The 14,851-nt window shown below is 46.0% G+C and overlaps 1 protein-coding gene across 5 annotated transcripts in view; it reads left to right on the top strand.

The window, feature by feature from the left end:
- The window catches only part of TBC1D9B (TBC1 domain family member 9B), a 194,201-nt gene that overhangs the window by 81,087 nt on the left and 98,263 nt on the right, over window positions 1-14,851 (top strand). For all 5 annotated transcript variants that reach the window (XM_085617747.1, XM_085617748.1, XM_085617749.1 and 2 more), the window contains 4 exons: window positions 3,452-3,659; window positions 4,213-4,443; window positions 5,903-6,064; window positions 7,152-7,302. In XM_085617747.1, the coding sequence (XP_085473873.1) occupies window positions 3,452-3,659; window positions 4,213-4,443; window positions 5,903-6,064; window positions 7,152-7,302 (752 nt within the window). The remainder of the gene's footprint in view (window positions 1-3,451; window positions 3,660-4,212; window positions 4,444-5,902; window positions 6,065-7,151; window positions 7,303-14,851) is intronic.

A 14,851-nucleotide genomic window follows, 5' to 3' on the forward strand; every position in this document is an offset into this window, starting at 1 on the left:
CAAGTATAGAAGAGCGACAACTTTGCAAGATCGGTTCTGCTGGACATCTTCGGTCATCCATTTCTTCAACATCCACCATGCAGGTACTTCTCTATGGATTCAAGAGGTAAGGAAGCCACAGGAATCCATCGGAAGAAAACGTTCTTACCTTTTGGTAATGATTTTCCTCGTGGATACCCTTTCTGCCTGAAGATTCCTAAGGAATGGACTTGGGGCCGTTTGTAAGGTCCTACTTTAGTTTTGGTGCTCTACATGAATTGGCAGTCTACTTGGCCTTGTCGCTGCCTCTTGGATGTGGAATAAACAGACAAGCAGCTGATGTTGGAGTGCCGGGTGACGCTTATGACTAGTGACATTATGTCTGGGATGGTACCCGTCATAAAGAGGAAGTCTAACACCACCTAACGGTACAGGAGAGCCATTTCAACAATCCAGTCTGGAACATGAGAGATTAAAGAGGCGAGACATCTACAGGTACAAAGAGTATGCACCAGAATGATCATTACTGAATGTAAGTAATTTCTTAGGGGCCTTTTTTCTGTTTAGTGTTGTGTGTCTATCGTCCGAATTGTAATGATCTAAGACCATTGTGTGTTGCGCCAAGTTTAGAAGCTGTGTCAACTGCCTCATTCGAATTTTGAGGCCATTATTAAACTGGGTGTGGTGCTCTATTCTATTTACCTTGGTCCCAATATTTGGTTCTCCTGAAGTGAAACCTTTTTGCTGTCTGAAACCTTGTTCAAGTGTGCAAAGCGCCTCCTGAATCATAGGGCCATCTTGCATATTTGTATTTTCCTGCCCTTTGCTGCCTTTTCGGTAATTAATAAATACTGCTTTTCAAGACTGGAGAAACAGAGGTCTTATCAGTAAGAAAGGTCTTTCTACCAAAGGCCAACAATTTGGTTCAAGCCATTCACACCCCATCATGCCAGTGTTTCTCTGTCGGCCAAACTCATCATGTCTCGCTTACAGTGTGGAACTCTGCCTACACCCCAGTGGCTGCTGAATTTGTGTAAATGTATTTTGATATTTATCCTCCGGTCACAATCTTTGAGTAGCTGCTTGGTCACATGCAGGGGCCTTACAAGACCATATTTGTTTTTACATATACAAAGGTTGATGTGTTTTGTGTGTAGCGCATCGATATCACTATCCTTCAATGTGGATATTCATGCATTACTACACTGGTACACTACGGTTGTGTTGTAGTTAAATTGGACTAAATAGAAATTTGTAACATTACGGTGTGCCTTTGAAAGGTCTGGGGCAAGAGCAATCCTATGCCTGGCTAATGCCTCTAAGACGCAGAGGTCTTGGACCTGAGTTGGTCATAAGTTACTATTTGAATTCTAGAGAACCACTTCTTCGGTCCTGAGGTTAGAAGCTAATTCTGTGAGTGACGGGTGAAACTTTCAGGCTAATAAAGAGGAGAGGAGCTACTACTGAGATAGAGCAAAGTATGGTTCTTAAACATAGGATTTTCCAGTTAAAACAAAGCTTTGAATGTTGGTGATATTAAGTGACCTCCAAATCAGAAGGTGGATATTGATAGGAGTCTCCTTTGATCTCTCAGCTGCATTCAACACTGTAGACAACAATGCCCTACTCCAACGAGTGGTAAGAATGTAAGCCCAAACATTTTGATGATTCTTGCATTCAAAGCATGAGCATGGGAGAACTAGTCTTCCCATCACATGAGGTCACTTGGTGTGTTGTAAAAGCAAACCTTTACACCCCTCCCCCTTCAACATCCAGATAAAGCCCTTAATGGACACCTCTATTTCTACTCCTTTGCGAATTAGACCATTTTAAACCCAAGAGTGCTTTCCTGACCAATATGAAGCCATGAGCGAAAGCCTCAAAACATTAAGGTATGAATGGGCCACATATGTTCAAACTAAATGGCTTAAAAACATCAATCTCAGATATATTCCACAGCACACCACCCCAAAAGGTTATTGACACTCTTTGCCCAAAGGCTGCTATTTATTGGTGCATGTGTCCTCTTACAAACTGTCAAATGTGCAACGTCAGTGCTATGGTTAGAGCCCTATTTTTTCATACCACTGAAACATCACCCAATAGTAGGGCTCTGGTTCACTCAAGACTAGAGTATAGTAAGGCCTTTTTTAAGAAGATTTCTGAATTAAAAAGCATGAACCTATAGTACCTCACCTCTGAAGCATGCACTGGCTTCCAGTAAAAATCATATTAAAAATGTTGTGCCTCATGTTCAAAATCTTTGAAGGAACAGTGTCCAAATTCCTTAAAGAAAAAACTGAACAGTGCAATTGTACATACAACTTGCTCAGCAGAAGAGCGTCCTCCACATAACGAAATGCAAAGACAGAGCTGCCTCATCCTTCTCAGTGGCAGCTTCAGACCTCTTGTACAGTCTAGATGTGGAAATCAGGCCAATCAATGATGCAGTTCAGGACAGAACTCAAGACAGACCTGTTCCGACCCCCATAGTCATCTGCCGTTTTGCTGTCCATTTTCGCTGTCCATTTTCGCTGTTTAAGATGCCTCGCAAATTCCTGGTGAACTCGGTCGTAACTGCAAGAACTCAGTCGTGGCTTCAGTCAGACAAGGTTCTGACCAATGTAACCACACCTTTTACCCATCCGTGCGTATGCCTTTGCTCATCAAATGTTATGTAGCCAAAACTGAACAGACTGTCACTAATCAAATGTAACCCTTTTTCGTTATCTACAATACGTCCACGCTTGAGAGCCTAGAAGCAAGTCTGTAGTGTATACATTAACAGAAAATCAACATAAACGGTTAGTGTTGCCAGAGTCCTGGCGAGGCTGGAAAGTTTACAGTTCCCAAGCCGTGTTCATGGTTTGTGGGCTTCTAAGCAATGGCAATGTGGTGATTTGATTTTTAAATTTGAGATGAGGAAAGCGAGGTTGGCTATAGATTCTTCAGGGGGAGGAATGAGGGAGGCAGTACAGATTCAGAAATTTTAGAGGTTGTTATCCGTGATCACCTATGTACCTCTGGTCGAACGTTTTGGCCACCCTCTGCTGTTATTTTCCCTTTCCCTGGCTCTCCTCTCTCATTATCTCCTGATCATACTTGCGTTTTTCTTTAAAGATCATTTATCTTTTTTTTTCCCGTCCCTCTCTATGCCTTGGTTTATCCCATATCCACTTGTGTTGCTGTATACCCCTTTACTTTATCTCATTCTCCTAATACATTATTAACCTTTATCCCTCAACTCTCTTTATTCCTCATCTCCTTCCATGCTCCTTCGACAAGGTTTCCCCTTTATTCCCTCTGTCATTCTCTGCTATTCCTCCTGTGGCTCTTTCAGCTTTTTATTCTACCTTTAGTGTCTTCCATCTATGCTTATTTTCCACTGATGTGTCCTCTACACTTAATACAAGTCTAATCACTCTTTCACCTCCTACCTCAATCTTTCTAAATGTTCCCTCTACCTTTGTAGAGACTTGGATGCCCGTGCGAAGAACGAGCGCTACAGAGCAACCTTCCGATTGCCCAAAGATGAGCGGCTGGACGGACACACTGACTGCACACTTTGGACGCCTTTCAGCAAGATGCACGTCCCAGGCCAGATGTTTGTCTCCAATAACTACATTTGCTTCTCCAGCAAAGAAGAGGAGGTCTGTCAGCTGATCATCCCGCTTCGCGAGGTGAGGAGTGCTTTAGGTGAATGGCACATAAGGGCAGGGTTGCATGAGGGGGGGCTGTGTAGTGGACCTTGTACCCAAGCCATCAGTATGTCCCATTTTCATAGTCTCTGAAGATTGATAGATATTCTTGCTTATGATCTTGTGTTTCAGAGAGAACACCCTAATCTCAGATCAGAAATATTTGAAAATGCTGGACACTGATGCAACAGCACTTTCACTTTGTGAAAAACAGCTTTTTGAAGTAAACAAACTTCAGTTTTGTTGTATTGTTTGTATAAACCAAGTACCATAGAACCACACAACGCTATTTCCATGTTTTCACTTGCCTTTCCATGTGTCATGTTCTTATGAACAACTGAATAGTGCATCAGAGGAGATGTTGCCTCTATTGGATACGGCGTCTGTTGAGTCATGAGACATAAACATCCTTGTATGCACTTGATCTTAACAAATTTTCTGGGACTGGGATAAGCACTTTGGTTTCCTTTGCCTATGTTCCTTTAAACTGGACATTTGAATTGACCTTTGGTCCTTCTCTTCCACTCCTCGTCAGGTTACCATTGTGGAGAAGGCAGACAGCTCCAGTGTCCTGCCTAGCCCCCTGTCTATCAGCACCAAGAGCAAGATGACCTTCCTGTTTGCCAATCTTCGTGATCGCAACTTCCTGGTGCAACGTATCTCGGATTTCCTGCAGCGAACCTCGCTGGGCAAGCAAGGCGGGGACAGCCCTGCAGAGAGAGGGCTGTTTGAGAGGAAAGGGAGCAAAGACAGCACTGGCTTTGAGGTTTCTGGCAAATTTTATAGGAACAGGAGAGAAATTACCTAAATTTGACATCAGGGCAGAGTCTTTCTTAAAACATAGAAAATTTAACGTACTTTTGGAGGAAACGGAGTGGCTTCTGTCCAAATTTAAACATGGAGCAAGGAGATATAATATCCTTGTTCGATTTGAAGTTCCAGAGTTAAAGGAGGGTGGGAAGGTTATATCAGGGAGGGGGACAAATTGATGCAGCATTTATTTAGGAGGTGAGATAGTGTAGCATGTCCTTTATTATCCATGGTATAGAAAAGTGGGAAAATAAATATGTAGCTAATAAAAGTATGTCTATCTAGGCCTTTCTGTGGTTTTGAAGTGAGGAATAAAAAACAGAGACCTAGCTACCTAAAATATCTGCATGTGGCTATTTAGAATGCTGAAAGTTGGCTATGTATAGCTGTAGCTCCCTAAAATGTTTGCACATTCCTGTTTATGGTACAAATTGGGAGGGATGCGCACATTGGTCTGCTTTTGGCATTCCATGATCCTGGTAGGCATGTACACAATTTTTTGCATGATTAAAATGCTGATCTGTAGCTACATATGCAAGATAGCTACTAACGTGATGGAGTGTGGCTGTATATATATATGTGTGTGTGTGTGTGTGTGTGTGTGTGTGTATATATGGATGTGTGTATATATATATATATATATATATATATATATAATTCAAAAGACTGAAAGCTCACAAACACACACTCCTTCTGAACTATCAGCGGAGTGTTTTGCTTCATACTTGAACAGGCAAAACCGTACATGTTCAACTGTTTCTTGGGCAGTTGTGCTCAGCAATTGCTCTTAAAGTTGTGCACGCACAATATAGCTATAATACACGTGAATCTGCTTGTGTTCAGGTACTCTTGGACATTTACAAATGTGACTGATAGCACACCATAGCAACTTGTTACTAAATATTGCGGAGTACTTGTCCGCCTGTTGTGCATAACCTCCAATGTGCACTAACACTCTTAAAAAATTAGTATTTCTTTCCTTAAGGCGTGTGTGCTAAAAGCTGTTAATTGCCCAGTCCATATTGATTATTGTAAGCTGGTGCCAGTGCTTGCACTAGTGAGATGAATAGGCAACTAGCAGTCATTTAGGCCCAGCAACCCTCAGCAATAAGACTGTTAACATCTGTCCCCCTCTCTGATTGTTCTCTCAGATGCGGACACACGTTTACTATCCATAAGTGCTGCATGAAACTAATCTACACTCTCACTAAACATAGAATACATTTTCTATAACAAAAGGAGCTTTTACCTCCTTTCTAAGGCTTCCGCTTGGTTGAGCCAATGATACAATTTAGCGTGTGCTAGTCCAACATATTGCTGTTAGTTATGTACTTTGAAAGAGCGATAGTGCATGGATTAGGCGCTGTTGTGAGTTCTTCCTGACATTCACTGCTTTGCCTTCCTTCCATTTGCAGGAGATTTCCAAGATACCTTCAAGCAGCCCACCAGCTCCAGGCACTACATTCACAATCAGCAACCAGCCAAACCACTTTGGTGCAGAGGACGCTCCGACTGCATCACAGGGACTCCTGAAACTTTATCAAGGGAACTCTGTGGGGGAGCTGGGGCCAAAGGAGGTATGACTGAGTACAGGAAGGTGCAGCCTAAGGGGTACTGGGAGTTATTGGCACAGGCGGTGCGGTGCTGTAGAATGATCTTGTGTACAGCACAGTAGTGGCCAGTAGCTAGAGGAGCTCTACATAGAGCATTGCGCTGACATATGAAGCCAGAGGAAGTATCATATACCACAGGGATGAGGCAGAAAAGGGGGCGGAGTTCTGAGGAGAAACTATATAGTTTGAAGAGCTGTGGCCAAGGAAGCATGATGCTGTAGCGGAAGGTGCATTCCAAGGGCATATGCTGCAGTTCAGAGGCTAGGGTTGAAGTATTTACACTGCAGTAAAGACAGTTGAGGCACGAGGTAAAATTCAGGTCAGAAATTTAAAGTTCAAAATGCTGTGACGTAGTTCAGGAAACTGGGGTCATGGAGTACGTGAGTCCCAGATGGTGAGAATCTACAGGGAGCTGAAAAGGGTACTACATTCTACAGGAGTCTAGAATGATGGCTCTTAGAAGGTAGTACACAATGTAGGCAACTAGATCTGAAGGACATATGATGCAGTTCAAATAAGTGTCACCAGATGGGTTGTGATGCAGTACAGGAAGCTATGTCCTGAGCATCTACAAGGCAGTATGAGCTGTGCCCAGCAGGGTTGCAATGTATTGCAGAAAAGTGATGCTGAGAGAGGGAGAATGTAGGACCAGGAATTGGGGTCTTGAGTGAATCTAAAGTACTTCTAAGATGGATAGCAGTGGCTCCATTTTAGAACTTATGGAGGACAAACTGAAAAGACCAGGGTCTTCTCCCCCTATATTAGGTTTGCTGTTAATGAAGGAAGTTTGACTTACTCTTGGGTGCTTCTGATCTAACTTCAGTTTTGAAGTGAGCTTTGTGACATGGTGACACTGGACAAGTGATGGCTTCTGGTGTTTTATTACAATCTTTTTGCACAAGTATCTTATCCTTCCTGTTTAGAACCTGTAATGAGCTTGCAGTTCTTTGCATGTTGCCAGTGTGTTTTACCTGTTCAAATCTGGTGTCATTCTTCAGTTTTTGGAGCTGTATTTTCACGTCCATGCCTGTTTGTGATATCTTGTTTGTAGGCTAAGGAAAAGATGAAAGAAGAGTCGTGGAACATCCACTTTTTTGAGTATGGGCGGGGTATGTGCATGTATCGGACAGCCAAGACCCGCGAGCTGGTTCTGAAGGGCATTCCAGAAAATCTACGGGGAGAGCTTTGGCTTCTGTTCTCAGGTAAGAGCACACCTAGTGTACCTGTCTTCCAGGAGGTGAGTGGGCCGGCTGTCCGATCTAAAGTGAGGAGCACGCACTGCCAATAATTCTTCTGGCCACATTTTCTCTGAATCGATGACGCTGTGCAGTGGCCTTCATGGGATGCTAGTAAGCAGAAGACAAATTCTTAGATGAGGTATATTTCCAGTGTACTATTCACAGTTTACTTCAAGGTATCTTGTTCATATTATTTAATAAGGGGAATGTATGGCTTATCACTTTCCCTAGGTAATGGCAGTGCACCTGGTATATTTTGCCACATGATGCGAATGTTCAGTAAACATTTACCCCCATGAAGCAAATGTACCGTTAACCTATTCTCCGATGAGAAGTGTATGTTTTATAGCTAAACAGAATGACAGAGGAATGCTTTGTTTGTCTGTTCTTGGATTATCAAGCACACATTGTTTTTTACACATTTTCGGGTGACTGCACTCTTGGAAGAGGGCCAGTTGAGTTTCAGGCAGGGCTGCAATACTGAAACAGCCTTGTTACAAGTAGTTGAAACACTTTGCATTCTTAATTCGAGCAGTCATTGTGTTCTTCTTTTCTTCACCCGTCAGCTGCATTGATACAATTAGCCACTCTATGCTTATTTGGATTTTCCAAAATTATATGGGCATTAATGGAGTAATCCTTAGATGATTGAACTCCTATCTAACTAACCATTCACAGAAGTTCAAAATGAATAACTAGTTTTACTAATTTGGTTGCTTTGTGTGGGGGGAGGGGGATGGGAGGAGGCACAATTTTACCCCAGCTCTTTTAATTTCTAATTCAAGCCTCTTGGTGTCCTTCTCAAGAGTTCAGGGATCCTGTATCATTAATGTGCTGGTAATACCCAAATGATATCCAGCCATAACCTTGAAAATAATGAGTGTATGACTTTTCATTACCTTTAAACTCAGCCCCCTAAACCAAGTTTAACATTGTCATCTGCATACTCAATGTTACCAGTACAATCCTGGATTAACTGTTATGGTGCTTTTGATTGCAAATATGGTATCTGTGACTGCTAAATTTCTAAGCTTCATCATTGATATGAAGCTCAGTCTTCAAATGCAACTTAATGCGATGGCCAAGAGTGAGCACTTTCCACCGAGAGTTCTTTCGGGGATCCATCAGTTTATCCCAAAACAAGACCTTAAGCGACTAGTCCAATCCCTGTCCTTCACTATGGTAACTCCCTCTTGGCTGGACTTCTGAAAGTGCATTTCACCCCCTTGAAGTATGTATTTCATGCAGCTGTAAGCTTTGTCTCTAGATCCAGAAAATTCAACTACGTCTCCAGTATTACTGACATTACAGCAACACCTTATAGAAACGATAGCACTCCTCAAGACCACATTTATTATCCACGGAGATATTCACACCATCACTTTATGATACCTACCTTCAAAACTTAGTGTCGGGTCGTTTTAAAACTACTTGGAGTGCAGAAGCACTTCTCTTAAACTCCAGGCTTCCGAAAGGAATGTACAATGGAACAATCCTTTTTTAGGAATGAGTCAAAAGTCTGGTATTCTCTTCCACTAAATCTATGCACAGGTGACGTTCAAAAAAGCTTCAATTCTCCCTATCTATCTTGCTGCAGCTAAGTACTCCTCCCAGATGGTAGCCATCTCTTATGTATGATTCTCATCTTCACACTTTCTTCCTAGTCCCACGGACTCTTGTCTTCCACACCACCATTTCTTTCTCGCTCCACCTCCTTCCTTGGTCCTCAGTCCCCCTCACCTTCTACCCCCGCCTCCCTTGTGCATTTAGTAAGTTTTCCACTATAAAGCTATTTGCCACTCCACTAACTCTTCCTGCATTTTCTTCTTACCTTTGATTTTGTCTCCTCATTATCTCCCATTTGTTATCCTTCCTTGCTGTCTCTATGCCTCTCCCTCTTGATTTCACTCTCTCCTGAGTTTTCAATACACTATTCCCATATTGAAGTTTTCTGAAATTGATATAGATCCATGGATCTGCTGTCGTTTTTATTTTACTATATTTTTTATGATCGCAACATTAAGTGATTGCTTTATTTCATAACTGTCAGTCTGTGTCTCTGTGAAGCGTTCTACTGACTTCATGCCATTTTCGCGCTACATTAAACTGCACAAACTCATAAATACTGTCCTCAGGTGAGATAAATGGACTATTTTATGTGCTTAGGTGAGTGTGATTAACTTTTTCTTTGGGAGGCAAGTTGTGCTGCATACAGTTGTGCAGGAGATATGGTCAGAAGGTTTAAATAGATGACCTTTTATCCATCTCAAGAGTTCAGGGATCCTGTATCATTAATGTGCGTAATACTCTGATGGAAGATATTGCTTGTTTGCCTTCCTTTGTGTGAGTGAGTCATACACCTGTTCGAGACCAAGTAAGCGTGCTATAAACTGTTCTGAAATTACATGAGTTAACTCCGAACTGTTTCTCAGAGGAACGATTTGGGTACCTGCTCTCATAGAAGGCTGGTGGACCGTGCAATCACTCTCTCGTTGGAAGCATATGATGTGTAACTGTTTTGTGAATTGCAGTTGTCATAAAAAGCAATTGTAAGGAATGTTGTTCAGAAACAGGGATTCAGCTGTACTTTTTTTTTTTTTTTTTTTTTTTAAACCTTTATTGACAGTTCAATAGAGAACAAGTATGGGCCTACAACCCCCCGGGGCCGGCCGCTAAGCAATCAGAGCAAAAACAGGCAAGTATAAACACAGGCAGCACATCGGGGAGCAGAATCGTGATGCTAATGCTGTGAACAGCGTAGGTAGGGCACCAGGAGAAAAAGGTTTTCGTTTTATAATGAAACAAGGCAGAAGGATCAGGTGCCAGACAATTTTCAAACAGCAATTACAGGTACGCAGAGTAATAGAAGTAAACGATTTACAGCAATCTATTAGGTCAATGGCGCAAACACAAGAACATCAGGATGAGGAAGAGTGTCATAAGCAGTTGCGCCTGCAGTCCCCCGCCAGAACTCCCGGAGAGCACCCCGGAAATTGTGGTACACATGGAGCGGCAACGAGTCATAGCAAAGGAGGTGTATCACACTGATCCCAGAAAAAGAAAAAACAAAAAGAATCAGAGAAGAAAAAGGAGGCCATGGAAAAAGAGATAAAAGACAAAAGAATCCCCTCCCCCAACCCCCCACCCTGCACCTCTGCAGATGAGTACGGCCCCCCCCCCCCAGCAGTGTGCCTGTCGCCCTGGAACCAGACCCGAAATATAGGAGAAGAGGGAAAAAGAAGTAGGAAAAGAACCCCACCAGACGGGGGGGTGGAGAGAGTATTAATAGACTGGAGGAGGGCCTTCAAAACATACCCCCGGCTTCTCCCTCCCGCACGGTAAGTTTCCCCCAAAGTGAACAATAAACAGCACAAAAGCGATCTTCTCAAAGCAAGATGGGGAGCACTATGCACCTATTATGCTGTTAGCTATGCCAGGAGAGCACGCAACCCCTGAGCCCGCCCGTCCACTAGATGACCACCCCTGAAGGATCAGCCTTATCCCTGACCACTCTTTGGAATTCTGCCCATGCCTACCCCTCGACCCAGCACCATATCCAACGTTCCAAGGTAGAGAATTGTCCAAAAACGTCCGAGAAGCGACGCACACAGGTGGGGTGGAAGTCTCTGAGCATCAACACAGTCCGCAGCGTGGAGAAACAGGCTTCCCAGTGCTGCCCCAGGATATGCACTGCACTCAAGGTCCAGGAAGGCAGAAGCAGCCAAAGCAGACAATAGTTGCTGGAGTTGTCCCTGGGTCGCAGGAGGGCACGTACGGGACGAGGCTACCACACCCCACTCAGGTCCGACGCCTCCGGGACAGATCAGGCCCTCAGCTGGACGAACACACTGTAGCATACTGGCCTGAGTGTCCAGCCGTGCACTAACCTCAGGGGTGGCCGCCAAAGTGTCCCCCTGTGCGCAGTGTGGGTAGTCCCTATGTACGTGCGGACAGGCGGGCCGCCTTTGCCCCAACGCCGACGCCACACCGTCGAGCTTACTCCCCAAGACCCCGACACCATGAATCAAGGAGGAGTGAAGAGCACCAAGGGCCTCGAGGAGGTCGCCGTACCCCAGCACAGCTCTCTGCGATCGCGCCGCCATACTCCCAAAAGTCGCACTCTCACAATCCCGCTGCGACCCAGCGGACAGGATGGTAGGCTTCATCGCAACAAGATGGCCGCCAAGTACGCCCGACCCCCACCGGGGCCGGGACCCTGGGACAAGCGTCCCGATGGCTACGTCGCTGGTGACCGGGTTCCGGGGGCAGGCGAAAAGTTATCCGTTGCGTGGTCACGGGCAACAGTCGTCCCCACTACGGACCCGCTCCCGTAAAAAGCCGGGGGCGGCCCGCAAGGATCAGGGCAGGATACGGGCGGCAGCCGGGCAGCTCACCATCAAAGGCAGGGGCAGCCACCGGAGGATCTGAGAATTGCACCCACGGGCATGCACTCGGACCGCTACACTTGACAGTAGAAACGACCACGACGAAATGTAGGCCGAGTTTGGCACCGCTCCGGTGGACCGCCTCCGCCCAGTCACAACAGGCCGCTGTTATTGAACTGCCACCCGGCCACGGCGTCCACTTGAGGTCCCGGCTCCAGGGCCGCACAGGCCGCAAAGTTCAAATGCTCGTTTCTCCGGCGATACCGCAGCCAGAAACCTCGGGTGCCACTCTCCTTCAGAAACACGACCGCGTAGCACAGGTTGAGGATCTCGTGCAGGATATCCGTGCGGGATGCGGAGGTTCACGGAGCCGGGAGTCTACGCTGCCGTCCCGGTCGCCATCTTGGCTCCTCCCTCAGCTGTACTTTTGATATAATTCTATTATTGATATAATTCTATTATTTCATACAGATGAGATGAGTGTGCTGTAGACTACTCACCTTTTAGTAAGAAATAATTGAAGTATACCAAAAGTAATGCTGAATGACTGTTTCTGAACAACATTCTTTTTGATTGCTTTTTATAACTACAGCAAATCACAAAAGTTGTACTATTTCCATAAATGTGACAAACTTGGAACAACAGCAAGCAGCACTTAATTCCTTGATGAACAATGAATAACAAACTAGTACCACAAATCATTCCTCCAGACTCGTGTGATGTTCTGACTGTAGCATTGAAGTGTTTTTGTCCAACACAAAGGTTAAAAAAAAAAAAATGGAATCCCAAGTGTATATGTAGTATTATTGTGCCCAAAGCATTCCAGTAGGAAACTGGGATTTTGTGTCCGTTGCCCCCTCCCTTTTTGCCCCATTTGTGACTGTTAGATGCTAGTTTTCAACTCTTGACAGTGCACTGAGTCCTTCTAACCAGACCTCCGTGCCAGTGCTCTTTCCCCTAAAACAAGTTAAAGTCTAATTGTAACCTAATTGGCAAGGACTTTGGCACCTCTATGTTACTAGTAAATGGTACCCAGGGCATGGGTACGAAAGAGTGTCCCTAAGGACTGCAGCTTATCTTATGCCACCTTAAGGGACCCACACATAAATTACATGCAGACTGCCATTGCAGCCTATGTGTAATGGTGCAAACCATTCTGAAAACCTTACATGGCGCACTCCCCTTGTTCCATGCCAAAGATGCTGCAGGTACTATATGCAAGTCCGCCCTGCAGCAGGCCGTAGAGCCCTAGGCAGGGTGCATGATAGTATATGTGAGGACATATCTGCCTTAGTAGATATGCCCCGTGATATCTAGTTCTATTGCTATATATTGCAAGTGCGCAGGGAAGCCATCTTAAGACATGTACTAGGACATGGTCATCACGAGTTACCCAGCTACTTACCTGATGACTTCACTGAAACTACTGGAGTTTGGTATTAAACACCTTGTCTTCATAAATCTGTACTGTTGCAATTACTAGCTTTATTATGATCTGCACCCAGAGGGCACCTTAGAGATGCCCCCTGAAAGCCCTACCTTTGTCTAGTATGCTGGCTGATTGGTATCGTCCATCTGGCCACCACAGACACATTTCTGACCCCCCTGCAAGTGCGTTCAGCTTGTGGGACTCTAGCAGTGTAATGTGTTTCCTGCAATAACGCAGTGTGGACCGACCTGTGCCTAATCAATCAATCAGGGTACTTGTAAAGCACGCTACTTACCCGTGAGAGTCTCAAGGCACTGGGGGGGGGGGGGGGGGGGGGGGGGGTGCCGCTACTGCTCGAAGAGCCAGGCCTTGAGGAGTCTTCTGAAGGCGAGTAGGTCTTGGGTCTGTCGTAGGTGGGTTGGGAGGGTGTTCCAGGTTTTGGCGGTGAGGTAAGGGAAGGATCTGCCGCCGGCGGTTGTACGTTGGATGTGGGGGACATCTGCGAGGGTGAGGTTGGCGGAGCGGAGCTGGCGGTTGGAGGTGTAGAAGCTGAGTCTGCTGTTCAGGTAGGCTCGTCCGGCGTTGTGGAGTGCTTTGTGTGCGTGGGTGAGGAGCTTGAAGGTGATCCTCTTGTCGATGGGGAGCCAGTGCAGGTCTCTCAGGACGGGGTGATGTGGCTGTGGCGGGGGGCGTTGACGATCAGTCGGGCGGAGGCGTTTTGGATGCGTTGTAGCCGCCGTTGGTGTTCGGCTGGGATTCCTGCGTAGAGTGCGTTGCTGTAGTCCAGTCTGCTGCTGACGAGGGCCTGTGTCGCTGTTCTTCTTGTTTCGGTCGGGATCCGTTTGTAGATCCAGCGGAGCATGCGTAGGGTGTTGTAGCAGGAGGAGGAGACGGCGTTGACTTACTTGGACATGGAGAGGGAGGAGTCGAGGATGAATCCTAGGTTGCATGCGTGGTCGGTTGGTGTCGGTGCTGTCCCCAGAGTGGTCGGCCACCAGGAGTCATCCCAGGCTGAGGGGGTGGGTCCGAGGATCTCCGTCTTGTCCGAGTTCAGTTTCAGACTGATGCTCCTCATCCAGTCGGCGATGGCCTTCATGCCCTCGTGAATGTTGGTTTTGGCGGTGTGAGGGTCCTTGGTGAGGGAGAGGATGAGCTGGGTGTCGTCGGCGTAGGAGATGATGTTGTGGTGGCGGGCCACTTGTGTGAGGGGGGCCATGTAGATGTTGAACAGCGTCGGACTGAGGTATGAGCCCTGGGGGACGCCGCAGATGATGTTGGTGGCTTCTGACCGGAAAGGTGGGAGAAGAACGCTCTGGGTTCTGCCAGAGAGGAAGGATGTGGTCCAGTCAAGGGCCTTCTCTTGGATTCCGGCTTCTTGGAGGCATGTCTTTAGGGTGCGGTGGCAGACCGTGTCGAATGCGGCTGACAGGTCCAGGAGGATGAGGGCTGATGTTTCGCCATTGTCCAGTTGGCATCTGATGTCGTCTGTGGCGGCGATGAGGGCTGTCTCGGTGCTGTGGTTACGTCTGAATCCAGATTGGGACGGGTCCAGGATGTTGTGGTCTTCGAGGTGGCGGGTCAGTTGGATGTTGACGATTTTCTCGATGACCTTTGCCGGGAACGGGAGCAGGGAGATGGGTCGGAAATTCTTGAGGTCCGTGGGGTCTGCCTTGGGCTTTTTGAGGAGGGCGTTGATTTC

The sequence above is a fragment of the Triturus cristatus genome, chromosome 7 (assembly GCF_964204655.1).
Source record: "Triturus cristatus chromosome 7, aTriCri1.1, whole genome shotgun sequence".
Lineage (NCBI taxonomy): Eukaryota > Metazoa > Chordata > Amphibia > Caudata > Salamandridae > Triturus > Triturus cristatus.